At 38.3% G+C, this 27,954-nt stretch overlaps 1 protein-coding gene across 2 annotated transcripts in view; it reads right to left on the reverse strand.

Moving 5' to 3' along the window:
- DNAH5 (dynein axonemal heavy chain 5) overlaps positions 1 to 27,954 on the reverse strand; it is a 267,302-nt gene that overhangs the window by 59,037 nt on the left and 180,311 nt on the right. For both annotated transcript variants that reach the window (XM_033852761.2, XM_073802015.1), the window contains 7 exons: positions 27,276 to 27,448; positions 22,732 to 22,862; positions 19,030 to 19,183; positions 18,239 to 18,506; positions 6,760 to 6,991; positions 5,239 to 5,353; positions 4,809 to 4,985 (listed from right to left, as the gene is read on the reverse strand). In XM_033852761.2, the coding sequence (XP_033708652.2) occupies positions 4,809 to 4,985; positions 5,239 to 5,353; positions 6,760 to 6,991; positions 18,239 to 18,506; positions 19,030 to 19,183; positions 22,732 to 22,862; positions 27,276 to 27,448 (1,250 nt within the window). The remainder of the gene's footprint in view (positions 1 to 4,808; positions 4,986 to 5,238; positions 5,354 to 6,759; positions 6,992 to 18,238; positions 18,507 to 19,029; positions 19,184 to 22,731; positions 22,863 to 27,275; positions 27,449 to 27,954) is intronic.

Below are 27,954 nucleotides of genomic sequence, written 5' to 3' on the forward strand. Positions count from 1 at the left end.
CAGAGATTCTTATACAGAAAATTACTTAATAGTCACCTAGACTTGTTGTAGTCAATAACTGTTCTATCAAACTCTTTATGGAATAAACATTGGAAAAATATTAAAGACAAGCATATGACACTGTCCTATTTCTAGGACATAGTGTATATTAATTCCTTCTAGGTCTTGAAAAACCTTCCATCCAATTTGTATTGGCATCCCTCCTGTCAAAGAAAGGTACAAACCCCCTTCACATCAAAGCTAATGATCTTTTCTCTGAGAATTGGGACAAAAAAGAAGAAAACCACTAAACTTGGTCATTAGAAATGGAACTATCTACTTTGAAAAGGTTTGTTTCAACACACTAGCATTTGTGAATTCTAGACAGCTGGAAGTGAAGGGGAATTTGTGGTAAAGAACTGGAAATTGCAGATAGACCTTAATTTGAGATGCTTGGCTATAAAAGAAAGGAGAGAAATATAATACCTGCCAATAGGGAAAGAAGGATCAAATTAAAGTGGATATAAAAGAGCTGGACATGCTTATTTCACTTTAGCTTTTTATTTGTTTGTTTTAAAAATTACTTTATTGAAGTATAGTTGACTTACGATGCTGTGTTAGTTTCAGGTGTACAGCACAGTGATTCAGTTATACATATATATGTAATAGTTTGCATCTGCTAACCCCAAACTCCCAATCGAACCATTCCCCACCTCCCCCTTGGCAACCACAAGTCTGTTCTCTGTGTCTGTGAGTCTGTTTCTGTTTCATAGATAATTTCATTTGTGCCATATTTTAGATTCCACATATAAGTGATATCATATGGTATTTGTCTTTCTCTGACTTACTTCACTTAGTATGATAATCTCTAGGTTCATCCACGTTGCTGCAAATGGCATTATTTCATTCTTTTTTACGGCTGAGTAGTATTCCATTGTATGTATATACCACATCTTCTTTATCCATTCCTCTGTCGATGGACGTTTAGGTTGCTTCCATGTCTTGGCTATTGTAAATAGTGCTTCAGTGAAAACTGGGGTTCATGTATCTTTTCAAATTATAGTTTTCTCTGGATATATACCCAGGAGCAGGATTGCTGGATCATATGGTAGTTCTACTTTTAGTTTTTTAAGGAACCTCCATACTGTTCTCCATAGTGGCTGCACCAATTTACATTCCCACCAAAAATGTAGGAGGGTTCCCTTTTCTCCACACCCTTCCAGCATTTATTATTTGTAGACTTTTTGATGTTGGCCATTCCGACCCTTGTGAGGTGGTATCTCATTGTACTTTTGATTTGCATTTCTCTAATAATTAGTGGTATTGAGCATCTTTTCATGTGCCTATTGGCCATCTGTACGTCTTCTTTGGAGAAATGTCTATTTAGATCTTCTGCCCATTTTTTGATTGGGTGGTTTGTTTTTTTGATATTGAGCTATATGAGCCATTTGTATATTTTGGAAATTAAGTCCTTGTCGGTCTCATCATTTGCGAACATTTTTTCCCAGTCCGTAGGTTGTCTTTTTTGTTTTGTTTATGGTTTCCGTTGCTGTGCAAAACCTTACAAGTTTGATTAGGTCCTATTTGTTTATTTTCACTTTAGCTTTAAAAGGGGGAATTTTCAAACAGAATTGGGCTCAATTATGTTAGGTACCAGGTAAAAAGAGTCCGGGAGAGGAGTATATCTGAAGTGCAACTTATTTCAGCTAAGTATTAGATTCCTGTTTTTTTCTGCAGGCAAAGCAATATGGCTGTTATATATAAATACATATTTATATATATTTGTGTCAAGTCAGGTGAGCATTGAGATAGGATGAGACACATTCTTTGCTGTTACCTTATTTGTTGTGTAGATTTACGTGGCCTGATGCCAAAAGAGAGTTTGGATGTACCCAGAACTTTCTTAGTATAAATTAGTAGTACCAGACTTCAAGATTTCAAAAGCTCATAAAGAGGCAATAAAATGCAGACAGAACCAATGAAGGAAATTATTGAAAACCTCTCCTATATATTCCCTCACCTTACCCCTGTTCCCACACATTTCTGCATTGATGATTATGTTGAATATTTTAGTGGTAGAGAGTACTAAATTAGAAGGATACTGGAAAATATTTTATAATATCAAAACAAATGCTAAGCTTTTAAATCTTGTGAAAATGTAAATGTGTAAGAACTGAGATACCATATGCTCAGTTCCTATGATGCTGTTAGGTATCATGAGTTCAATAAAGGTTTAGAAGTTACACAATCATTGTCTTCTCTCTGTTGATCAGAGACTCTCGGTGAAGCCAGAGTACCTTAAAAGGGGCAGGGGGAGGATGAGGTCCAGGATTTTAAAGAGATATCTGCACCCCCATGTTCACTGCAGTATTATTCACAATGGCCAAGATATGGAAGCAACGTAAATGTCCATTGACGGATGAATGGACAAAGAAAATGTGGTATTTACATACAATGGAATGTTATTCAGCCTTTAAAAAAATGGAAATCCTGCCATTTGCAACAATATGGATGGATCTGGAGGACATTATGACAAGCGAAATAAGCTAAAAAGAAAGACAAATACTGCACAATCTCATTTATATGTGGAATCTAAAACAGATTCATAGAAGCAGACAGTAGAAGGGTGGTTGCCAGGGACTGGAGGAAGAAGCAAATGGGAAGGTGATGGTCAAAGAGTACAGTTTTCTACCATACAACCCAGCAATCCCACTACTGGGCATATACCCTGAGAAAACCATAATTCAAAAAGAGTCATGTACCACAATGTTCATTGCAGCTCTATTTACAATAGCCATGACATGGAACCAACCTAAGTGTCCATCAACAGATGAATGGATAAAGAAGATGTGGCACATATATACAATGGAATATTAGCCGTAAAAAGAAACGAAATTGAGTTATTTGTAGTGAGGTGGATGGACCTAGAGTCTGTCATACAGAGTGAAGTAAGTCAGAAAGAGAAAAACAAATACTGTGTGCTAACACATATATATGGAATCTAAAAAAAAAAAAAAAATGAAATGGTCATGAAGAACCTAAGGGCAAGATGGGAATAAAGATGCAGACCTACTAGAGAATGGACTTGAGGACACGGGGAGGGGTAAGGGTAGGCTGGGACAAAGTGAGAGAGTGGTAGTGTATATATAGACATATATGCACTACCAAATGTAAAATAGATAGCTAGTGGGAAGCAGTCACATAGCACAGGGAGATCAGCTCAGTGCTTTGTGACCACCTAGAGGGGTGGGATAGGGAGGGTGGGAGGGAGGGAGACGCAAGAGGGAAGACATATGGGAACATATGTATATGTATAACTGATTCACTTTGTTATATAGCAGAAAATAACACACCATTGTAAAGCAATTATACTCCAATAAAGATGTAAAAAAAATTTTTTTGGAAGAGTACATAGTTTTCGTTATGCGAGATAAATAAATTCTAGAGATCTACTACACAGCATAGTGCCCATAGTTATCAATACTTTATTGCATACTTAAAATTTGTTAAGGGGGTAGAGCTTAAGCTGTGTTCTTATCACAAAAAAATAGTAATAATAATAAAGGGAGCTGGAGGAAACTTTGGGCATTGATGGATATATCTATGGCCTTGAAGATGGTGATGGTTTCATAGGCATACACTCATCCCAAACTCAGTGAGCTATACGGATTAAATATGTACAGCTTTTTATACGTCAATCTTACCTTCAGAAATTGGCTTTTTAAAAGTGGGGCGGGGGAGATGAGGTACCCACCAATCTGACAGACTAAAGACCCTGGAGGACTTCAAGGATTAAGGAGGACAGTTTAGCCAGTGCAAGGAGGGATGGAGAAAAAATAAGGAAAGATATATCACATAAAAGAGTAGCGCGAAAATTGGAAAGATAAAAAAAGAAGACAATAGCTTCATTGTCTCAAAAGAGTAGAAATTCTCTTATACAATATGTTGTATACTGACTCAGAAAGCTTAAAGACTTAACTTGGATCAAAAGCATTTAGAAGTGTTTCAGGTGGTGTGCTGAGAAGGTGGTGAAAAATAATAATTACATTATCAAGTAATGATGCATGTTCAATTGAGGTTATATAACTTGAATTAGCAGTGGACAGATCATCAGTGTTCCATTTCTTCAGCCACATTCTAAGCCAGGAATCAATAACATAAGGCAGTAGTTCAGTAAGACTAAAGTAAAAGCAATTGTGAGTCCAAAACATCTCAAATTGGGTCTTCCAAACTCGACCAGCCCTTGAAGGTGTGGCCTATTTCACTAAACTCAACATATTTTCTCTGAACCCAACCTCTTTCCTAATTTCACCATTTCTGTTCTTGCCACACAATCGCACTGAGTAACTGTGTTGGAACTCTGACATTAACGTGGTACGTTAGCTCAGTAGTCCTTTATTTGGATAATTCATATACACACTCAGAGAATGTTGTATCTTACCAACTTACTCCAACGTCCACAATGAATGAGTGAAAAAGAAATGTTATTTTAGAAATTTTATGTGACTTTCCCAATGTCACATAGCTTATTGGTTACAGAGTTGAACCAATTGGTTAAAGAGTTGAAATGAGAACCCAGGACTCCAGATCACCATTGTATGACACTGCCCATCACTCATGAGTGAGGAAGATGAGATGTGAAGTGCCATGTGCAGTATCTAAAAAACTCAAATAACATCTCCAAGCAGAAAATATGACTTGAAATCATTCCAGTAGAAAGAGCTTTCATCTGAAGCGGTAGAACATTTCCTTGTTGTTATTCATCTTTTCTGCCTTAATCTTCCTCCAAGGCCCTAAAAGGTGGCATCTGTTATATCACAAAGATATACCTGCAAGGCTGCTTCTGCTTCTTCTAACGCTGGCTTTGCTGCTTCCAGCTTTTCCTCAGCAATGGCTTTATCTTTAGAGATGCTGTCAACAATGGCCTGGGCTTTGTCCTTCACCTTCTGTACCTCAACTTTGACCTTTTCGGCAGCCTGTGCTTTCATTGTCACTTCTTTTAAGACCTAATTTAATATAAAACAAAAAAGTACATCAAAAATTACCAAAGACCCAGTTGGAAATGCACAGTTTTGCCTTGATTTGTTGATTTTGTCCACTGACACAATTCTTCGTACATAGAATTAAGAGTATGGTATTCTAATGGAAATAAATAATTTGCACTTCCATGGTTATAATTTAGTGAAGGAGCATACATCATTAACATTTATGAGCTGGGAATTCAAAATGAATATGGTCCACGTGTCAATGTCTACTCACTGTGTCGGCTTTATCATTGGCCATTTGGAGCTCCTTTTCTTTCACTTCCAATTCTTTGCTCAGGGCCGCAACAGACTCTGAAGCTTCTTTTAGCTTTTCCAATCCAGTATTCATTCTGAGATTAAAAATCCAAGTGGGGAGTGTAAAACGTGTGGTTCTCGGCCACATTTTCTAAGCACTGGTCTACTGATATATATAGTAATGGTCATATTTGAAGAATAATGTATATACAGTAGCAAACCCGAGAGGGCTTGACAAAGAGAGTAAATGCCCAGGCTTGATTCCACACTAAAGACAATTGTATGTTCTTCATAGACCATGTGTGAAAAGAGTAAGTCTGCTAAGAACACTGCGTGACATGAGGAACGACAGTGTCTAGAATCTGTCTCGTGCAGGAAACATGCTTAATGAACTTTAGCTAAAAGACAATAGACTTCAAATGCTTGAAGTCTTATCATGGAGAAAGGGAAATATATAACCTCTGTTTTTCTAACGAGACCAATGAAATTAAAAGAAGAAAGATTTGGGATCAAGCAAAGAAACAAATTTAAAGCCATCAGAACAGCCTCGTGAAGGGCCCAACTGCCTGCTTGACTCTGAAATAATGTGATCTTAAAGACAGGAGGCCTCAGAGTCATTCAGTCCAATCACCCACCCAGAGGTCCCTGATGTAACAACCTTGGCTGATTCTTGGCTATATTCAGGCAGAAGATATAAGTGTTCAGAAAAGAGCAAGGCAGAGCAGGGAAATTGGGAACAAGCTTCAGTGAATAGGGTTTTACTATGCAGAGAACATAAGCATCAGGCAGACTTTTCTATCCCAGACACTCAGAATGTGCAGGAAGAAAGAGATGAGTAGAGCGGGGAGGGGATGTCTGTATTCTCAGCTTTCTTCCAGGTCCACGGTTTCTATTATTGTCATTCAATATTATAGAAAGTGGGAGGCCACATGAAAACTTGGCAACATTTAATTCTATTGGGCAAGAAAAAGCCCCTAGCAACCAGGGAATAATCCTTTGAACAAACTTGAGAGGAAGGTTTCTCAGTCTCAGCACCAGTGGTATTCGGGGCTGAATAACACTTTGCAGTGGAGGACGGTCCCGTGCACTGTTAGGATGTTTAGCAGCATCCCTGACCGCTAACTCTTTGGATGCCAGTAGCACCTCTCCACCCCCTCCACCCTAGTTGTAACAAACAAAAAGGTCTCCAGTTATTGCAAAATGTCCACTAGGAGCAAATTTGCCCCTAGTTAAAAGCTGTTGCTTTAAAATAACTTTGTATTTGGGGCTTCCCTGGTGGCGCAGTGGTTGAGAGTCCGCCTGCCGATGCAGGGGACACGGGTTCGTGTCCCAGTCCGGGAGGATCCCGCATGTCGCGGAGCGGCTGGGCCCGTGAGCCATGGCAGCTGAGCCTGCGCGTCCGTAGCCTGTGCTCCGCAACGGGAGAGGCCACAACAGTGAGAGGCCCGCGTACCGCAAAAGAAAAAAAAAAAAAAACTTTATATTTGATCCTCACACTTACCTGTTGGCCAGAGTTTGCACTTCCACATGCTTTTCTCCATATATGAACTTATAGACCTGAATAAAGGAGAGGTATGATTTGGGTGTCACGTGGGTAGAACGTCGGAATCTCTGGAAATAATCAACACACTTCTCAGCTACCCCATCCTGGAAGGAGCCCATGCACTGGACCACTTCCTTCTTGGTTTCCAAACTGCAGTCAATATCATAGGAAGAGAGGAAGTGTTCAGACACTAGAAAGAATAAAGACAACAGCATGTGAAATACGAAAGAGAATTACCATTTTAAAAGTTAACTGGCTTGAGTCACAGATGTAGAAAACAAATTTATGGTTACCAGGGGTGAAAAGAGGCAGAAGGAATAAATTGGGAGATTGGGATTGACATATACACACTACTATATATAGAATAAATAATTAATAAGAACCTACTGAATAATGCAAAGAACTCTATTCAATACTCTGTAATGACCTATATGAGAATAGAATCTAAAAACAAGTGGATATATGTATATGTATAACTGACTCACTTTGCTGTACAGCAGAAACTAACACAACATTGTAAATCAACTATACTGCAATTAAAAAAAAATTTTTTTTTGAGTTGGGACTTCCCTGGCTGTCCAGTAGTTAAGACTCTTCGCTTCCAATGCAGGGGACACGGGTCTGATCCCTGGTCGGGGAACTAAGATCCCACATGCCATGCAGCGTGGCCAAAAAGTAAAAAAAAACAAAAAAAAACAAACAAACAAAAAAAAGAAAACAAGTTAACTGGATATTTTTATAAACTAAAGACAATTCTTAGGAATGCATGCCATTTTTATAGCCCCAGCTAGGTAGATATATGTCAGCATTTTTGGCCCCAGGACTATGACATTAACAATTTTATTTTCCCTTTCATGTACAAAACTATAACAGACTTTAAGCCTATCATAATTCTTTGTTTTCTGGTACATGTACAAAGAAGTTTCTTCTACACAGCTGCAGGTTCTGGTCATTCTGGTCAGCAGCCAGACTGTTTTATGGTTTACATAAGGACAAAAGTGGTACAAATAACTCAGAAATCAGTGCCCACCTGGTATTCATATTTAACAACCCCATTTATTATTTTTTTTAACTCAGAGCCTGCCATAACCTTAATTCCCCCAGGCTCTGATTGCATTTGGCATGTGGAATGTTCATCACTACGTTTTTTTACGCCTTGGCCATCTTATTCTTAAATGTGGCAGCTGGCCATCTGTCAATTCTAATTTATGGTATCCTTTAAAAATTGTAGACCTTTATCTTCCCAACAGTGCCAGACATGGGACCAATTCTAAGACAGCATTTCTATTATAAGAATAGCCTATAAAGTCAGAGCTAATCCGTCATCACATATATGTAGAGTGTGTGCTAAGCCCCCACCACTATGAAACCTGGTCTCCATCCCAAGGAGTTTACAAGGGTTATACATAACCCAGTTAAAAATGATCACAACCATCTTTATTCATCGGAGAAGAAAATGGCCTACGGATTTCCTTTAAAAGTGCTAAAAGTATTGAAAAATGTGCCTAAGAGCTGCAAATACAAATATGGTCAATAAGGAGGGAGGGAAAGAGAAGGAATGGAGTGAACAAACCTATCAGGTGATAGCTAGCAGAGCAATTAAAAAATGGTATCTTCTCACTGTTAGTAATTAAAGTTCTTAATGATGTAATTGTGGGGCAGTATTTACACCTATGTAAATAATAGAGACAATTTATCAGCTTGGTTACAAATACAGTTTACTGTAGATAATGAAAGGCAATAAATTAAGACACTCAGAAGTCATTTTTTCATATGAGTTAAGCAACCACTATAAAGAACAATTTAAATTCTAGGAAGTTTAAGTCTGGTTATTGGAAACATACAAACTATTCTTGCCTATGACAAATTGTTTGTAGGTTTTAACCACAATGGCAGCAATATTTACTATGTGCCAGGCATGATACCAAGTGCTTTACCTGGCATTATGGGATATTCTCAGGGACATCCCCACTTTCTGAAAACTTTCCTGTATTTACCATGTAATGATTTTTATCCTTACATGAACAGAGAGTATCAATAATGGTGACTTTTTCTTTATTTAGCAAGTTGTCTTTTTATGTCTCCAAAAAGTCAAAGAAAACAAAATGGAATGGATTCTAAGTATATTTTTCCGTATACCCACAATCTCTAATGCAGGAAAGGTTAAAAAAAGGACCAGTTCCTCTTAGGGTTACCCAGGCCTGCTGAGACTCAGACAAAAGGCCATGGAAAACCCTTTAGTCATCTTCAATATCCAATCACCAAGGCAGCAATGCCAGTTTTGGGGCCCAACTTTAGGCTGATGTCTGAGGTTGGTATAGATTATATCCTGGTATTGTTTGTTCACTTCACTTGATGTAGAATAAGGTGATGGATGTGTGGGATAGAAGGGAGTACAGTGGCCTCAGTCCCTGAATTTTGGTGCCCTCAAATTCCCACTTCATTTGGATTAAAAGAACTGAAGTAATAAAGTGAGAAGGGCACATTAGTTGCCTATCGAGTAGCCATACGCTCTCTTTGTTACTAAAAGAATCTGGATTTTGCTCAGAGTAACAATCTGCCCAACTAAAAGTCTTTTGATTCTCCAAACCCTCATGTAGCTGGGAGTGACTCAGTTCTGGCCAAAGACATGCAGACAAAAGTCCCTGGGGAAGAATCCTGTCCTGACATAAAAGGCAAAGCTTCATGAGACAACAACAGACACAAAGCCTTGAGATGCAGCAGCCCTCTTGTGCCTATAAGAACAAGAGGCACACCCTAAGGATGACAGCAAGCTAGGAGTAAGGTCCCCACTGGCTTTGTTCTAGGCTGCACATCTGTGTCCTTTCTTGGTAGCAGGAAAACGAAAAAAAAAAAAAAACTACTTGTTTATGCCACTGCTGCTCTGGTTTTCTCTTACAGCCAAACAGATTCTTAATTTCTACATTCAGAAGGCAAGCATATCTAATCCTGGCAGATCCTAAACCACAAAACTTTATTAATTAATCCTTAGGATATCCTTAAGTGATGGATATCACTATGTATATTTTATACACAAGGAAAATGAAGCTTAGAGAAGTTTGCCTGTAGGTAGGAGGATTGGAATTCAAAGCCCAAGATGATGAATTCCAATGCCTACAGCACCTTGATTTAGAAATTCAAATACAACAAAACTATATAGAGTTTTTAGACTGTTAACAAACATTTTTTCATTGAAGCCCAAAGTTCAAAAATATCTCCTGATTAATGTGCTTCATAAACAAAATATGCTAGTTTTTCTGGGAAACAGTGGGAACTACGTGGTTGGTATTACTTTCTGAGTGGTTATTGTGTGCAGTTGCCTCATTTCTCTTTATGATACACCATTAGTTGTGAGCAGTTGCAGAAGCAGTGGTGACTAACTCCTAAGGCCAAAATCTTGTATAGTATAAATCAAGTAATAATTTTCAAAGAGGGCCAGTTTCCTTACATAACTAAAATGGCCTTCTTTGAAAGGAAATATATGCCATATATATGCTATTGATTTTGTTGAAACTTTAGTTACAAATAAGGATGGCCTATTTTAATAATAATCTGCTGATTTAAAACAGAGTCTAGTAGAACATTATTAATTATCTTTACCTTGGAGAAATCTAAATGAACTTAATTGATTTAGTAGTGACTTTGGAATCACAGTGTTTCATTAAGAAATACAATATCACCAGAATAAAGATAATACAGATACTTAGAAGCAATTCAAAACAACTCCATATAAAGATAAAAACAAAGATTTGCCAAAACGGAGATTACTAAATGGTGGGAAGGACAAGAATTTTATGAAATAAACTAAAGCGTATATTTCTTTAAATGTTTCATCTAGAGATTCAGTCCATTTAAATTCATACATATAAAAATCTCACTTTTTTTCAGAAGCAATATAATTACTACAAAATCTAGTATTTATGGTATGTGTGGGATAAAGAGGAGGACACTTGGCTTTTTCTGAGTATCTTTAAATTAGAAAAATGCTCTAAACAATAAGAATAAACTACCCAAAATTAAGAAAATAGCACCATTTACAAGAGCATCAAAAAATAAAATTAAATACTTAGACATAAACTCAACCAATGGTGTGAAAGACTTGTACTGAAAACTATAAAACACTAATAAAAAAATTACAGGGCTTTCCTGGTGGCGCAGTGGTTGGGAGTCCGCCTGCCGATGTAGGGGACACAGGTTCGTGACCCGGTCCGGGAAGATCCCACATGCCACGGAAAGCTGGGCCCGTGAGCCATGGCTGCTGAGCCGGCATGTCCGGAGCCTGTGCTCCGCAACGGGAGAGGCCACAGCAGTGAGAGGCCCGCGTACCGCCAAAAAAAAAAAATTACAGTAGATATAAATATATAGAAAGACATCATATGTTCACAGGTTGGAAGAATTAATATTGTTAAAATGTCTATACTACCCAAAGTAATTTACAGATTTAATACAATCCTTATCAAAATTCCAAAGGCATTTTATACAGAAATAGAAAATAAAAATGCTAAAATTCATATGGAACCACAGAAGACTCCCAATTTTGAGCAAGGACAAATCAGAATCACGTCCTGATTTTAAAATGTATAACAAACCTACAAAAATTAAAACAGCATGGCACTAGCACAAACACAGACATGTAGACCAATGGAACAGAATAGAGAGCCCAGAAATAAACCCACACATGTACAGTCATATGATCTTCAACAAGGGTGCCAAGAATACACAATGGTGAAAAGATAGCCTCTTCAGTAAATGGTGAAAACTGGATATCCATATGCAAGAGAATGAAATTGGACCCTTATCCTACATCATACACAAAAATCAACTCACTCAAAATGGATTAAACACTTAAACGTAAGACCTGAACCATAAAAGTCTTAGAAGAAAATGTAGAGGAAAAGCTTCTTAACATTGGTCTTGGTAATGATTTTTTGCATGTGACACCTAAGGCACAGGCAACAAAAGCAAAAATAGATGAGTGGGATTACAAACTAAAAAGCTTATGTACACCAAAGGGAACAATCAATAAATGAACAGGCAACTTATGCAATGGGAGACAATATTTGCAAACCTAATAAAGGGTTAAATATATATTTTTTAATATATTTTATAGATATTTATATTTTTTATAGATATTTATATATTTTTTATTTATATATATATATATATGGAACTCCTACAACTCAATAGCAAAAAACACGTAACCTGATTAAAATGAGCAAAGGAACTAAACAGATATTTTTCCAAAGAAGATATATGAATATAAATACCAACAGGTATATGAAAAGATGCTCAACATCACTAATCATCAGGGAAATGCAAATCAAAGCCACAATGAGAAACTGCTAGAAGAAAACATAGTACAGAGGATACTCTTTGACATAAATCACAGCAATATCTTTTTGGATCTGTCTCCTAGAGTAATGGAAATAAAAAATAAACTAAAACAATGGGACATAATTAAACTTAAAAGCTATTGCACAGCAAAGGAAACCATAAACAAAATGAAAAGACAGCCTACAGAATGGGACAAAATATTTGCAAATGATGCAACCAACAAGGGATTAATCTCCAAAATAAAGAGCTCATACAGTTCAACATCAAAAAAACAAACAACCCAATTGAAAAATGGGCAAAAGCTCTAAATAGACATTTCTCCAAAGAAGACATACAGTTGACCAAAGGTATGAAAAGATGCTCAACATCACTAATCATTAGAGAAATGCAAATCAAAACTACAATGAGGTATCACCTCACACCAGTCAGAATAGCCATCATCAAAAAGCCTACAAATAATATAAAAAAAAATAATAAAAATAAAAAAATAAAGTCTACAAATAATAAATGCTGGAGAGGGTGTGGAGAAAAGGAAACCCTCTTACACTGTTGGTGGAAATGTAAATTGGTACAGCCATTATGGAGAACAGTATGGCGGTTCCTTAAAAAACTAAAAATAGCTCTACCATATGATCCTGCAATCCCATTCCTGGGTATATATCCAGAGAAAACCATAATTTGAAAAGATACATACATCTCAATGTTCACTGCAGCAATATTTACAATAACCAAGATATGGAAGCAACCTAAATGTCCATCGACAGATGAATGGATAAAGAAGATGTGGTAATATATACAATGGAATACTACTCAGCCATAAAAAAGAATGAAATAATGCTATTTGCAGCAACATGAATGGACCTAGGTATTATCATACTAAGTGAAGTAAGTCAGACAGAGAAAGACAAATATATGATATCACTTATATGTGGAATCTAAAAAAAAAAGATACAAATGAACTTATTTACAAAACAGAAACAGACTCATAAACATAGAAAACAAACTTATGGTTACCAAAGGGGAAAGGTGGGGGGGGGGGGGGAAATTAGGAATTTGGGAGTAACATATACACACTGCTATATATAAAATAGATAAACAACAAGGACCTACTATATGGCACAGGGAACTATACCCAATATTTTGTAATAAGCCTATATGGGAAAAGAATTTGAAAAAGAATATATACATATATATATAACTGAATCACTTTGTTGTACACCTGAAACCAGCACAACATTGTAAATCAACTCTACTTCAATAAAAAATAAAAATAATTAAAAAAAACAAAACCACAATGAGATATCACCTCATACCTGTTAGGATGTCTATTATCAGGAAAAAAAAAGATAACAAATGTTGGCCAGGATGTAGAGAAATGAGAACCCTTGTACACTACTGGTGGAGATGTAAATTGGTACAACCACTATGAAAAACAGTAAGAGGTTTCTCAAAAAGTCAAAAATAGAACTGTCCTATGATCCAGCAATCCCACTTCTGGGTATATATCCAAAGAAATTGAAATCAAGATCCTGAAGAGATATCTGCACTCCCATGTTCACTGCAGCATTATTCACAATAAACAAGACATGGAAACAGCTCAAGTGTCCATCCACGGATGAACGGATAAAGAAAATGCAGTATTTACATACAATGGAATATTATTCAGCCTGAAAAAAAGAAGGAAGTTCTGCCATTTGCAAAAACATGGATGAACCTGGAGGGCATTATGCTAAGTGATATAAGCCAGACAACAAGAACAAATAATACATGATGTCACTCACATGAGGAACCTAAAATAATCAAATCATAGAAACAGAGAGTAGACTGGTGGTTGCCAAGGGCTAGGAGGAGGAAATGGGGAGGTATTAGTCAAAAGATACGAAGTTTCAGTTATACATATGAATAGGTCCTATAGACCTTCTGTATGCCATAGTGCCTATAGTTACCCATACTGTATTGTATAGTCAAAAAATTTTGCTAAGAGGGTATATCTTATGCTAAGTGTTCTTATCACAAAACAATCATTATCGTCTTCATCATTCAAGTGAGGAGGAATCTTTTAGAGGTAATAATGGATATGTTTATGGCATAGGTTACAGTTTCACAGGTATATACCTATGTCCAAACTTGTCAAGTTGTATATATTAAATATGCACAGATCTTTTTATGTCATCCATACCTCAATAAAGTGGTGTAAAAAAATTAAAATAAAGTATATCTTAAGGAATAAATAAATAAATTAGAAAAATACACAATAATTTAATACTTTTATAGAAAATATTTATTATACTATAAATAAAATATGCTAAAAATGATATATTTTCTCATTAATGTGACTGGAGATAATAATTTAATTCAGAATCAGGATGATAAAAGCAATTTAAATGGTTTTTCTAGAAAGCTTCCTGCTAATTTTCTAAAAAGAATATATGACACTTAAATCCCTAAATGTATTGAAGTGCTTCCAATACCTACAGATGGTATTCTTTCAAAATAACATAAGGCAGGTTGGTATTAAGTGTAGATGCTGGTTTTCCCAACAAGATTTTATATTTATAAAAGAAAGGAGGTATGTCTCATGTCTTATAATTATTTTATCCACTACTGTGACTATCACAGTACTATATATTCATGTAGTATACTGGCTCTAAATATTTACTAGACTAGATTGGAGGCATAGTCACAAAAGCTCACGGGTTATCAAAAGGTTTGAAAAGATTGAAATGCCTAGGTGCATTATATAAAGTTTAAGTGCTAAAGATATAGGAGGTTTAAGAAAAGGGGGGAGGGCTTCCCTGGTGGCGCAGTGGTTGAGAGTCTGCCTGCCGATGCAGGGGACACGGGTTCATGCCCCGGTCTGGGAAGATCCCACATGCCGCAGAGCGGCTAGGCCCGTGAGCCATGGCCGCTGAGTCTGTGCGTCCGGAGCCTGTGCTCCGCAACGGGAGAGGCCACAACAGTGAGAGGCCCGCGTACCGCAAAAAAAAAAAAAAAAAAAAAAATTTCAAGAAAAGGGGGGAAAAATATTCCGAAGCGAACAAAGGAAGAGTGAAGGATCTGATGGGTCTTGATTAAGCTTTGGAACTTAGATAAACAAAGATGAGAGAGAAGATTCTTGATAAAGGGGGACTATGTGTGGAAGAATAAAGATGATTAAGGGATGCTCAGAAATCAAACAAAAGATGTATATCTGAAAAAAACCAAGAGAAGGTTCGTGTTGGATTAGAGAAGACTGCAAGTAAGTTCGGGCCATATTATCGAAGGATGATGAATTTTGACAGTCTGATCCATTGGCTGAACACTGTAGGTGTTGAATACTGGTAGCTGCTGAAATTGTGAACAAAGATATGTAGTCCTTGAGCCCATGGAGTTTTAGTTTAGCAGGACAGATAAGCATTCATCAAATCATACAACTAAGTACTTAAATTGCAAACTGTGGTTAGCCCCAGGAAGCAGAAGCACAGAGTGCTGTGAATACGTAACAGTGGAACTGGCTTTGGGGGTGTTGGGAGGGGGTGGCAACAGGGGAAGTTTTCCCTGAGGAAGTGACATTTAGCTGAGCCAGGAGTATCCAGACAAGAGGGAGGAGGGCTCAGGGAGAATGGGAGGAAGAGGGCATTGCATGGGAAGAAAAAGGCCATATTCAAGAATCCAGGAGAACAGATCAGGAGGAAAAAGTGACCTCAGGTAAGGCTGAGGAGGTAGGTGGGGTCAGCTTCTCCCAGCCTTGAAGGCCAAGCTAGAGACTGCTTTTTCCTAAGAGCGATGGAAGGTTTTAAATAGAAAGCAACGTGACTGGGTTTATGTTTTTCTCACTGTTCTGTCCGCATCGTGAGATGGATGAGAGACAGGTGAAAGAGGAGGAGGGATCATTAGAAAGCTCTTTGAGTTTTCCAGGTGAGTTACAATGATAGCTTGGCCTGGGATGCCAGTGAAAGGGAAAGAGTTGGATAGATCCCACCAATATTTAGGAGGCAAAATTGGCATGACTTGGTGATGGAGCAGACTTGAGAGTTGAAGAAAAGAAAGGTGTTAAAGACAAAGAGTTTTCTGTTGCCAAGTTTCATGGACGATCGTGGGACTTCCTGGGAGAGAGTGACCAGAGCCGAACCAGTTCAGTTTTAGACACTTTGAGTTTAAGGAGCCTATGAAACATCTACAAGAACGTATCAAGCAGGCAGTTGAGTGCACAGATTTCAAGCCAGAGGACAGACGAGACCAGAGATAAAAACTGATGGGGCATATTACACAGGAGCCTGTGGATGAACTTGCCAGGGAAGAGGATCTGGAGCAAAGAAACGGGTCTGCCTTGCCCTCCAATATGCCTGGCTCCATAAATGGCGTATGAAGCTCAATAATTATGTTCTGAATACACGAAAAAATAGATGCATGCATGAAAGTCAGGACACTTGCTAGGAACTGCTGACACAGAAATGAAAGCTTCCCTGCCCTCCATGTAACCTTGGCTTGGGTTGATGCAATGAGATTTAAAACAATGGGGAAGATTTGTGAGAAATCAACAAAGGAACAACCTTTTATCTTGCAATAGAAGGGACAATTGAAATAAAGACTTGCCAGGAAGGGCTCCGTTATTTAAATTAAGTCATCCTAATTATAGTATATTACAGTGTTTGTCGCCTGAAATTATTTTTATTATTAATAATAATACCTTACATGATATTCTACAAACCACTTGCGTACTAATTATCACAGTTCATAGTAAACTTAAAATAGCTCTTAACTACTGTGGTTTTGTGCTCTGCATTTATATCCTACTTCAAGGAATTTTAAAGTTTTACCCTTAGTTGTATTCAAATTTTAACAGGACTTAAAATTTTAAATCATGGATGTTTTCTCAAATCTTATAAGAGACAACACTGTACATTTGTACTTCAAATATATTAAAATATTTTGTGTTTAAAAGCCACGGATCAGAAAAACCATTATTATCAAGAGTAGTGTGCTGAGAATATATATACACTATATATGTGTGTGTATATATACACACGTTGGCTATAGCTATTGGCTTCTTGCACCTCTGATAATTACTTCAGCTCCACTGTCCCCAGTTCTCCATCTATAAAGGGCAGGAGACAGTTAATCAGTCGTTCTCCAACCGGGTACACATAGCTGGAGAGGCAGATGCAGAAGCAGCAGCTGGCAGCACCGTGAAAGGGTGAGGCTACAGAGTCCTTCCTCTCCTCTGCTCTTTGCTGTTTTATCTATTGGGGCTACCTGTCATGTTTTACTGGAAAACAAGACTCCTCTTAATTATTATGACGACACAATAATCAGACAAAAAGTTTGAAAGCTACTGCCCTGAATCAGGGTTCTTCTGAAGTTCTGCTACAATAGGTCAGAGATGAGACCTCACTATCTCTATCTTTTAAAACAGCCACAGACAATTTCTCACCAAAAGCTGAAAAAAACGTAAACTTAAGGGATGATCGCTAACATCTCCTATACAACGTTTGTGTTCAATTTCATGTATAGAATAAGAGAAGCATTAATGTTCCATAGGAGGGAAGACTAGACAGAAGCAGAAGCAGCAAGGGCTCCAGTCATGAAAGTCTCTGTTTAACGTCTTGTTTCAGGCACAGAAGCCATCAGAGGATGGCTGACAACATTTTCCTCTTGGATTTCCAGCACTGCAGCCACAAGAAGGAAACGTCCAAGAGATACTCGGCTTAAACTACTCTGAGGTTGGCCAACCCACTTAAAAAAGAACACAAATGAGATTAAAACCTCAGTGTCCTCCTGTGACGTCCTAGAACCGGCCTGGGGACCAACTGAGACAAAGCTTTCCACCACAATGAAAACACTAGAATCACTGTAAGTTAACCCACGGAGGCACAGACTGAAGATCTCATTCGCTGATAATCACGCTCTGGGAAAAAAATGCTGCCAAAGGAGAGAGAGCAACAGTCTTGCAAAAACCCTCAAACCCTGGACAAAGTGACTTTTGGCTCAATCCGGTAGAGAGACAGCAAAGAGCACAGAATATAAACACACACACACACACACACACACACACACACACACACACACACACACACACACAGTAAACCAGAAACTCTGATATAAAAATTTCCACCACACTAACCAGCAGCTAAGGCATCCTTAGGCCATCGGCTGAACCAGACAATAGTGCATCCTGAAATAAGGGCAGGAAACTTCAAAGCGCGATTTCGAAATCTCTCCCCCACTGGCGAAAAGCAGAGCACAATGTGAAGGTTCTGTCGGACCCGGCTCATGAAGAAATCATACAGGTTCTCATTCGTAGGAGGGTGCCTGGGGCACTCTATTTTCATGACTGATATGAGATCACTATTAATTTCATCAATTTCTTCGCAGGCAAATAGGTTGGAGACCTTCGAGAAAAGTGCAGACGTTCAAATTCAATACAGGCATATGAAAACAGATCAAAATATACAGCTCAATATGTATAATCTCTTGCCTTCATTTGTGTCCTTAAACTCACCTTTCATGTATAGAATAAGAGAAGCATTAATGTTCCATAGGATGGAAGATTAGACAGAATTTTAAACCGTGTTTTAAAATACACAAATGATTCTATTACTAACTGGAAAGTCACAGCCCGTTAAGGGGGTAAATGGACATATCAAAAATCCAACCAGCTTTCCTTGCAACCTTCTTCTTCCGTTTTTCCATTTCTCACTTGGAGCTTTCAGTAACGTTTTCAATGCATAGTTCCACGTTTTGATTGGGATTTTTATTCTTCGAAAACCCAACAGAAAAACCCATTCTTCCTACCGACCACCTAATCCCAATAATAGCACTTATTCAGTACTTTAACGGAAGGAAATACACAGAGCTCTAACACTGGAGGGAATCTGAAGAGGCAAAACACATCAAGAATAAATGAGCTCCTACCTCACCCGATGATAAAACATTATTCATATATTCCAAAAACGACTCATCTTTAATCTCATTGTCCGTGAAAATAAAAGTGATTCCTTTGCCTTGCTGACCAGCTGTTCTATACAAAATCCTCAGGTCTTCCATCAGATTTGATGTGTTGTAGGACCTAAAGAAATATTGTCATCGTGTCATCAGCTAAAATATGTTAATGGGAAAGAAAGACCCTTATAACAATGCTTTATGCCATATGGTTAACAAAAAATGCTGATATTGTGCCATCAGACAGGTATTTTATTGTATGTAAATATTACTTGTTCATTACATTTACTTGCAGAAATTAAAATAATTTTTAAGACTCCACATTTTATAAAACATTATATTTTTACACACAAAAAACATCTAGAGTGAAAAATCAACCTGAAGCAAAAGTATAATTTTTAACCACACCGTAATGCCATCAGAATGTATATACATGTTTCATTTTGAAAATATTTGTTGGTAAAGGTAAGGGAGGGCTTCCCTGGTGGCGCAGTGGTTGAGAGCCCCCCTCCCGATGCAGGGGATGCGGGTTCGTGCCCCGGTCCGGGAAGATCCCACATGCCGCGGAGCGGCTGGGCCCGTGAGCCATGGCCGCTGAGCCTGCGCGTCCGGAGCCTGTGCTCCGCAGCGGGAGAGGCCACAACAGTGAGAGGCCCGCATACCACAAAAAAAAAAAAAAAAGGTAAGGGAAATGTCAAATTCTAATATTTACTAAGCACCCATCTGCAATTGATATTTTAGAAGATACCTCATAAATTGAACTAATCTAAACTAAAGCATTTCAAGCCGTCATTATATGGGGTGAGGGCGATGCCCCACTGTAAACTGCACCCTCCTCATTCCCAACACAACTATTTTCATTGCATCTTTGGACGTCACATGAAAGAGTTTTCTGAGCAATCAGTGCACTATAGTAGAATCGTTGGAAACATTAAATATCCCACTCTAAATCTCTCACATCCAAAGCAATCACTTAGTGGAAGTCAACTTGCAATCATGAAATGTTAGACAATATAGAGTAACCCATTACTGCCAAAAGTAAAAATTAAAATATTCCAGTCCTGGAGACTCAGACTCACTAAATTATTATTTGAATTTTGTGTCATTAAATAAACTCAGAGTTCAGAGCACAAGAGCAAATAGCCTTCTGATTTTTAAAAAGCTACCAAATATTTAACTTCTATACTCTGCTTTTTTAACGTTTAAAACCTAAACCCTAGAACCAGAAATACCACTACCATGCATCAATATTTCAAGAAGACTGCTAGAAAAGTGAGATCTGAGATACCAGAAAACATGTTCAAAGACACAGTCCCATGAAAGAGAGAGAGAAAGAATAAAGAGAGAAAGGGAGGGAAGGAGGAAGGAAGGAAGGAAGGAAGGAAGGAAGGAAGGAAGGAAGGAATGAAGGAAGGAAGAGGGGTGGGGAGGGAGAGAGAGGACAAAGGAAAATAGCTCGCCCGAGCTTCTTGTGATATGGGGAAAACTTTCAGTCCAGTCCCCTGGGTCTCAAGGACCCCCCTGCCTCAAATAATATGACCTGAGTCATCTAACAAATGGCTGCGCTTCCCAAAGGAGAGGCCCTTGCTTCCTGAGCCTTGGTCATGTGGCTATGCAAAGGCTAAGGCAGTAGGATCGTCTCTGGAGGGTTATAAGAATCCAGAGAAGGCCCTGACCCTCCTTTTCATCAGTAGTGGAGCAGTCCCAATATGACCTGCAGAGGAACCGATTTATCACAAAGAGAGGACTCGTAAGGTGTTTTTTCTGAGGCAGCACGGCGTAGTTAAAGTCATGGCAGACCAGAAACCAGAAATCTTGTGGTTAATTCCCAGGTTTATCCGGGACTTCAGGCAAATCATAGCCTCTCTGAACCTCAGCTGTGATATGTCCTGCTAACCTACAAAGCCACAAAGGTCTTTTGAAGATCAAGTTAGCCTGCGCACGTAAAAGCGCTTTGAAACGATAAGGTTTTATACAAAATGTTAGGAACAAAAATCGCAGAGTTCAATCCCCTTCCTGTACAGGTTACCTTTTATCTAACATCGCTTCTATCCACAAACTAGAAGAATTATACACAAGGCAACTAAGATGATTTCTCTCTGTTTCAGTACTTGAAAGACACAGTAACGTTTCAGATTGATTCTCCAAGCAGAATCCAGTCATTTAGACCAAATAAAAGGTGTAACAACAACTTGAGTATTCGGATCTCCAAACCCAATGTTTAATCATTTCCAACCTTTGTCCCAGCAGGTGGCTATGGCCCTCCATCAGTGAGATAGATCAGTAGCATGTTTTGCCTACAGCTCCAAGCCGACGCTTAGTCAATGCCCGACAGGCAAGACTCTCACACCTAGAAATTAACTTCTAATAATATTCAGCCCAAATAAACTTCCCAAACTGGCCTCTTGCTTCTCGCCTTATCTCGGTTGATCCTCAAGTTCTGTTTAGCCTCTCTACATGTTCCTTTTCCACTTCCTAATTCTCCCCGCACTGCACACACATGGCCGAGGACAACCCTTCTGGGATTCCCTACCCTGATGAGTAGCAGCGCCAACTATCCAGTTTCCCAAGCCAAAACCAGGATGTACCAAGTCCAAAAGCTCCAGCTTCCTAAGGATATCTTGAATCTTCCCTCTTTTCTCCTCTTTCACTTCCACCCCTCGGGACACCACCATCTGTTGCTGAGATCCCTGAGACAGGCTTATAACCCTTCCAGCTTAGCTCCTTCTTCCACCTTCTCCACATGCAGATGTGACATGCCTCCCCTAGGGGTGACACATTAATGGTTTCCCACTGCTCTAGGATGAAGTCCAAATTCCTTATGATACCTTCAAAGACCTCCATTTCTCTTCCTTTCCCACTTCCCACCTTATGCTATATACCAGGCATATTTAACTGCTTCCAGGCCCTCAAATGTAACTTCACATGTGCTGATCCTTTTGCCTAGAACATTCTTTACTGTTTCTCTTCTCTGAGATAATTCTTACTCATATACATGTCTCAGCTGAAACATCTCTTTCTCCAGGAAGCCTTTTCTGACCATCCCTTAGACAAGATCAGGAGTCCTTCCCTCATGTTTCAACAGACTCTGGTCTGGTCTGCATTTATTTCCTTATCAGAGAGAGCACCTACGTATCACATCTTATTGAGTGAGTTGCTCAACTGTCCCCATTGAACTGCTGTAAATTCCATGATGACACAGGCCAGGTTTATCTTGCTTACCGTGTATCTCAGCACTAAGCCAGTGCCTGACACACAGTTGGTGTTCAATGAATATTTTTAAATGTATGAATGAGTAAACCAGCATAAACTTTTCATCTGTTTTTCCAGTTTAATAACATTCTTGAAACCTGAATTAACATTTAGTAGGGACAAATTTCTTTTGAAATGCACTAAAAGGAATACACACAATACTCATATCAAGCATAACATGAAAACAGAGAGGCATCTGTTCACTGAAATGAGAGGCTAAAGTGTTTTAAAAGTAAATCATTCATGTGAAATTTTCATGGTCTATGACAGAGGTTGAAAAGGGAGGATAATAAGTCAATATTCAAGAAGAAAAACGATTATGATTCCCTTATGTATAAGAAAAACGCATTCTTAACCCCAAGTGGCTTCTGAGAACCATTTATCAAAATCCATTTCAGGTTAATTAAAGTGAAAGCGTGTTACCTTGTCAGAGTGATCTGGAAGGAAGTGTAGCCAGCAATGAATGAAGCCAACCTGGTCAGGCTCTGCTTTCCCGATCCACCCACCCCGACCAAGAGGGCATTTCCCCGGGGAGTACGAATGACACGTGAGATCTAGAATATGAAACAGAAAAAGCATGTATCATTTAATGTGCAAATATTTCACTTTTTTCCTATTTATTCAACACAGGCATACCTAGGAGATATTGCAGGTTCAGTTCCATACCACCATAATAAAACAAATATTGCAATAAAGCAAGTTTTTGGTTTCCCGGTACACATAAAGTTATGTTTACACTATCTATTAATTTTGCAATAGCATTATGTCTAAAAAAACAATGTACATACCTTAATTGAAAAATACTTTATTGCTAAAAAATGCTACCCATCATCTGAGCCTTCAGTGAGTGATAATCTTTTTGCTGGTAGAAGGTTTGAAGTATTGTGAGAATTACCAAAACATGACACAGCGAAACGAAGTGAGCAAAAGTTGGAAAAATGGCACCAATAGACTTGCTTGACACAGGGTAGCCACAAACCTTCAATTTGTAAAAAATTGCATATTTGCTAAGTGCATTAAAGCAAAGGGCAAGAAAATACGGTATGCCTGTATAAGCATTTTAGAAGCTGTACATGTCTTAGGATCAGAATAGAAAGATATACTGGTTGGACTAATGAAGGCATTTCTGAAATACAACAGTGTTTAAGAAGTATTGGACAGGGTGGGGAGTGGGGCGTGTGCCTTTAGGAAACTAGGATAGGAGGAGACCAGTAGAGAAAAGTCATCAGACAGCCCAGACTGTGGCTTGCTCTGGGTTTTCAAGGAGAGAAATAAAGGGGACTTTGAGGTTTCCTTTTAGTTTGCCAATCTACTTCAGTAGGATAGGAAAAAGAACAGAAATTTCAAAACAATGTGTATCCTTGGAACACAGAACACAAGGTTAATTAGAGTATCCTCCACATTTGAAAACTAACATAGTTTAAATAGAAGGCAAGAAAATTTCCAAAATATGGCATAGATGATGGAATTTAAAAAGAAGAAAATAAGCATAAACACTCTGCTTATTATTTGGCAAAGATAGTGATACCTAAGGTATCTACTAAGTGATTATGGGTAGACCAGAAGTCCACTCTATGCCAGTCAGTAGCCCCAGACCATTCCAGGTCATATTTGTGGTAAAAGTCCATGATTCTTTGGCTTTATTTGTATTTGATAAACTACTTTCATCATCAGGTCTCCAACCCCACCTAAAGGGGATTTGCTGTAGAATTCTCTTGGATGCATTTTTCACCTTATGTGATGACTGTCTTTCCCTCCTAACTGCAGTTTGAGCCTGCAGTTTTGCTGTAATGCCAGCTTTTCTCTAAACTAATGATAGAAAGCCATCTGGGGGCTGAGAAAGGATCACTTCTCTGGTGCTGGCAGAAGCCTTCTGGCACAACCTCGGCTCTGCATTCTGACAAGGTTTTGTTAAACATCCTTTTTCAGGATTCCCTCCACTGGCAGGGGCTAAACCCTATTCCTATTGGGACTACCACTGTTTTTGGATTATATCCCCTAATTTAGTGTGAGCCCTTGGAAATGGAGACCATTTTTTTGTTGTGGACCTAAGAACCTGGTCCACCAATCCCGGTAAGATTAGTAAGTGATATGCTCTGCTCTTCCAGCCTCCTACTCATCCTCTCCATGTGATGCTCTCCTAAGTTGCTATAGGCAGGGGAGGAGTGGTACTGGCAAGAATTCTTAGGATTTTGCCAGTGTCTATTCCTACTCTTTCCCTGGTGTTACTTCAAGAGGCATAGATAGATAAGACAGGTAAGAAGCTACTGCAGGCCATCCTAGAATCGTCTGTGTTGTTTCTTGGTTAACTTTTTCAAAATATATAACTTTTTTCAGAAACCATTTCCTTTAGTTGATGCTGGTGAATATATTAGGGTTTTAAATAATTGTTGTTAATCGAGTATAAGGAACTTTCATCCCAACACCTTTTCCTGCAACTGGGCTTAGGTGTTAAACTAAAGTTTTCCATTCCCAGTTTCTAGCACATGAGAAGTCCTTACAACATATTTGACAAATGATCATATATAAACAATAGAAGACTTTAAAAGCAGACTCAAAAAACTCATAATCTAGTTAAAAACAGAAACTATAAGAGAAAACACAGTCAAGTGAGAACTTCAAATGGGACTATCCTGTCCTATTATCTATAGATTGTAACATACGGATACTCATCTTTTAATTTCTTTAGCGAATATTTTAAAACTTAATAATGCCCATCCTGCCTTACAGGTGCTCACATCCTGAGAGACCTATGAATAGAAACATGCAATAATGCCCCATGGTGAATGCTGGGGTGGATAGGAATGATGGCAACTGGAAAGAATGCAAAGGAAACAACACTGCTTGTGAAGGCGAGTCTTAGGTGTGGAGCTGGAATTTGATCTAGATCTTGAACGATAACTAGAAGTTTATGATGCAAAGAAAACGGCACACTGGGAGGAAGTGAGCTAAATTTTAAGAAGAGGGAATGGGATGCACAAAGTCTCAGAATCAGCAAAAGGCCTGAGGTTTCCTCATAGGGATGGGAACTTCAGTACCAGGTATGGAAATATCAGGAAATAAGGTGCAAAGCGTTGTTTAGGGCCATACTGGGGACTTGGTTAAATTCTAAACCTATTTATCAAGCATCACAAGTGTGCCTGTCTCAGCAATACTCCATCCTGTGAATATGAAGGGGAATAAAGTGGGTGCCTGCCCTCACAGAGCTTACAGTCTGGCAGAAAAGACAAATACAAACAAATAAATTCTATACAACACAACACCTGCTGGGAATGCAGCATTGATGAGGTGCTCTGGAATCAGGATGTGTTTAAGCACAAGCAGTTGATTTTTCTGGATTACACCCTAAGCAGAGCACCACGCACAAGGGGTAGAGTGGTAGGCAAGGACTAGATCATGAAAAACAATACACACCATGATTTGAACTTTAACCAAAGAGGCAAAAGAGATATCGCAGAGTTATTCTTGGTTTTAAAAGAAAGTTGTTATTTTGATTAAGAAAGGAACTAAGAAACACACTTGGTTTCAGATCACATCCTGTTTTGCTGCAGTTTTCATCTTCAATCCTGTCTTCTTGGCTTCTATCATGTCTTATAACTAGGTCACATATTTCAAGGCTCACACCCACATGACAGAGTTTGGATGTAACTGTACACAGAAAGCAAGAGTATAGAAGAGAGGTTGGCCTAGAAAACAGTGAGGAATGTAGCATTTTAGCTCAGAAACTCCAATCATAGATTCTTTGGCCGATCCCAGAGCAGGTACACTAGAGACTGAGAGTGAGGGAAAACACAGTCAAGGACCTGTACTGAGGCACACATGCCTTTAATGTCATACCCAAAGTGAAGAAATGCATCATCTGTGCTGCAAAACCCAGAAAAAAAAACATTTCTAACGAACATCCTCAAGCACAAGACTAACATAAATAACCTCATTTCAATTTAAGCTGTTATGGAATCCCAAGCCAATCAGATTTTGTCTCCATAGACACTTAGTCATGAAGTTGCCTTTGATATTATTTATTTAGAAAATGTTATTCTTTTTGTCTTCTTCCTTTTAATCATTAAATATGATAGTATCTCCATTCTTCCTTTTGACTTTTAGTCAACTATAAATTAGGAGCTAATTTCAAAATGTTATTTATATTTGGCTTTGGAAGAACATTTGCGCTCATAATTCAGTAGGTATCTCAGACTCTGAGAATTCAGTTTCCAAGCTAAGTGTCCTCATGCTGGGGACATCCAACCTCAGAACACACTCTCTGTTTTCCTCCTTCTCCCTGACTTAGTCTGGCCTCCTCAATTTTCAGAGGGAGAGTTGACTAAGTAACCTCTAAAGCCCTCTCCAGTTCTAAGGTTTTGTAATTATTAGAGGTGACAACTTGTGAGTATGAGGTTGTTCCTCATGGTTAAGCCTAAGTAATGGGAGACAGCCTCAAATTGTCTTCGTTCTAATTAAAAGGATGTAGTCTGAAAAAATAACTGACATCATCATCTTTCTGTCTCTATGAAGTGACTACTCTAGGGACCTCATATAAGTGGAATCATACAGTATTTGTGGGTTTGTGACTGGTTTATTTCACTTAGCATAATGTCCTCAAAACTAATGTACTATTCTTTATAGTTATCCTTTGCATTATGCAAAATATAAGCAGACTTTGTGCCTGTGCTTTGAACTCAGATGCCAACCACATTCATTCTATGTAGTGAAAACACTGAGCTGGAAACAGTATAGCCACAGTGAATAAAATTATCATATCACACATTTGAAGTACACCTGCTCTGATTTTAAACCTATAGGTGTGACATGTTGCATTCAGTTCAGAAATTAAATTGGAATAGAGCATTGGGTTTATTTTTAAACTGAATTTTCTCCTAGAAGAAGAAAGTGAAAGAGGAGGGAAAAAATTCTGGAGTAAAGACAAGTGTCTGTCATTTTGTGGGGTGCTACCGGGCGTGGCCGCTGACCTTGACTAAGTGGACCATCGCATCTGCAAAGAACACCAAATCCATGCCAGCGCCACGGATGCTCTCGTTATAGAGCTGCAGGAACATATTCAAACGATCCTTCAGCTGATCAAAAGATTCAACTGGCTCATAAATTTTGGGCATCTCAGTATCAGCCTCCTCAGATGTTTCACCTGGGGTTGGGGAAGAAAAATCAATTAAGTTTCTTCAAATCACTGGACTTTACCACTTCCTTCAACCTAAATTAATACACTCATAGCTCTACAATTTAGCACTGAATAATACTGATTTTTATCCAAATGTCAGAGTATGTATTTTTAGAAAAGAAAAGAAAGCACACAGTAGTAAAAGCATTAGAATGTTTGTGATCATATGCAGTCTTAATTCTTAAATGTATAGAAAAGGTCAATTTCAAATAATGTCATATACATTGAATTTAATTTGAATCCATAATAGACCATTGGCATGTCAAGGATCTTCCCAGAGATATTCACTAATGAAGATTGAAAAAGTAGGCATTTAATGTCAAAATCAGCAAGAGAAATCAAAAATTAAATTATTTTTAATAAGAATAAAAAGAAAAAGGTCACTGCATTTGCTTAGGAAAATTTTATGAGTCAGAAATTTTAAGTTAGTGGTGAGAATAGAAGTGAATTTGGGGGAATGGAGGTGAAGGGTA

This window comes from Tursiops truncatus, chromosome 3 (assembly GCF_011762595.2).
Source record: "Tursiops truncatus isolate mTurTru1 chromosome 3, mTurTru1.mat.Y, whole genome shotgun sequence".
NCBI classification, from domain to species: domain Eukaryota; kingdom Metazoa; phylum Chordata; class Mammalia; order Artiodactyla; family Delphinidae; genus Tursiops; species Tursiops truncatus.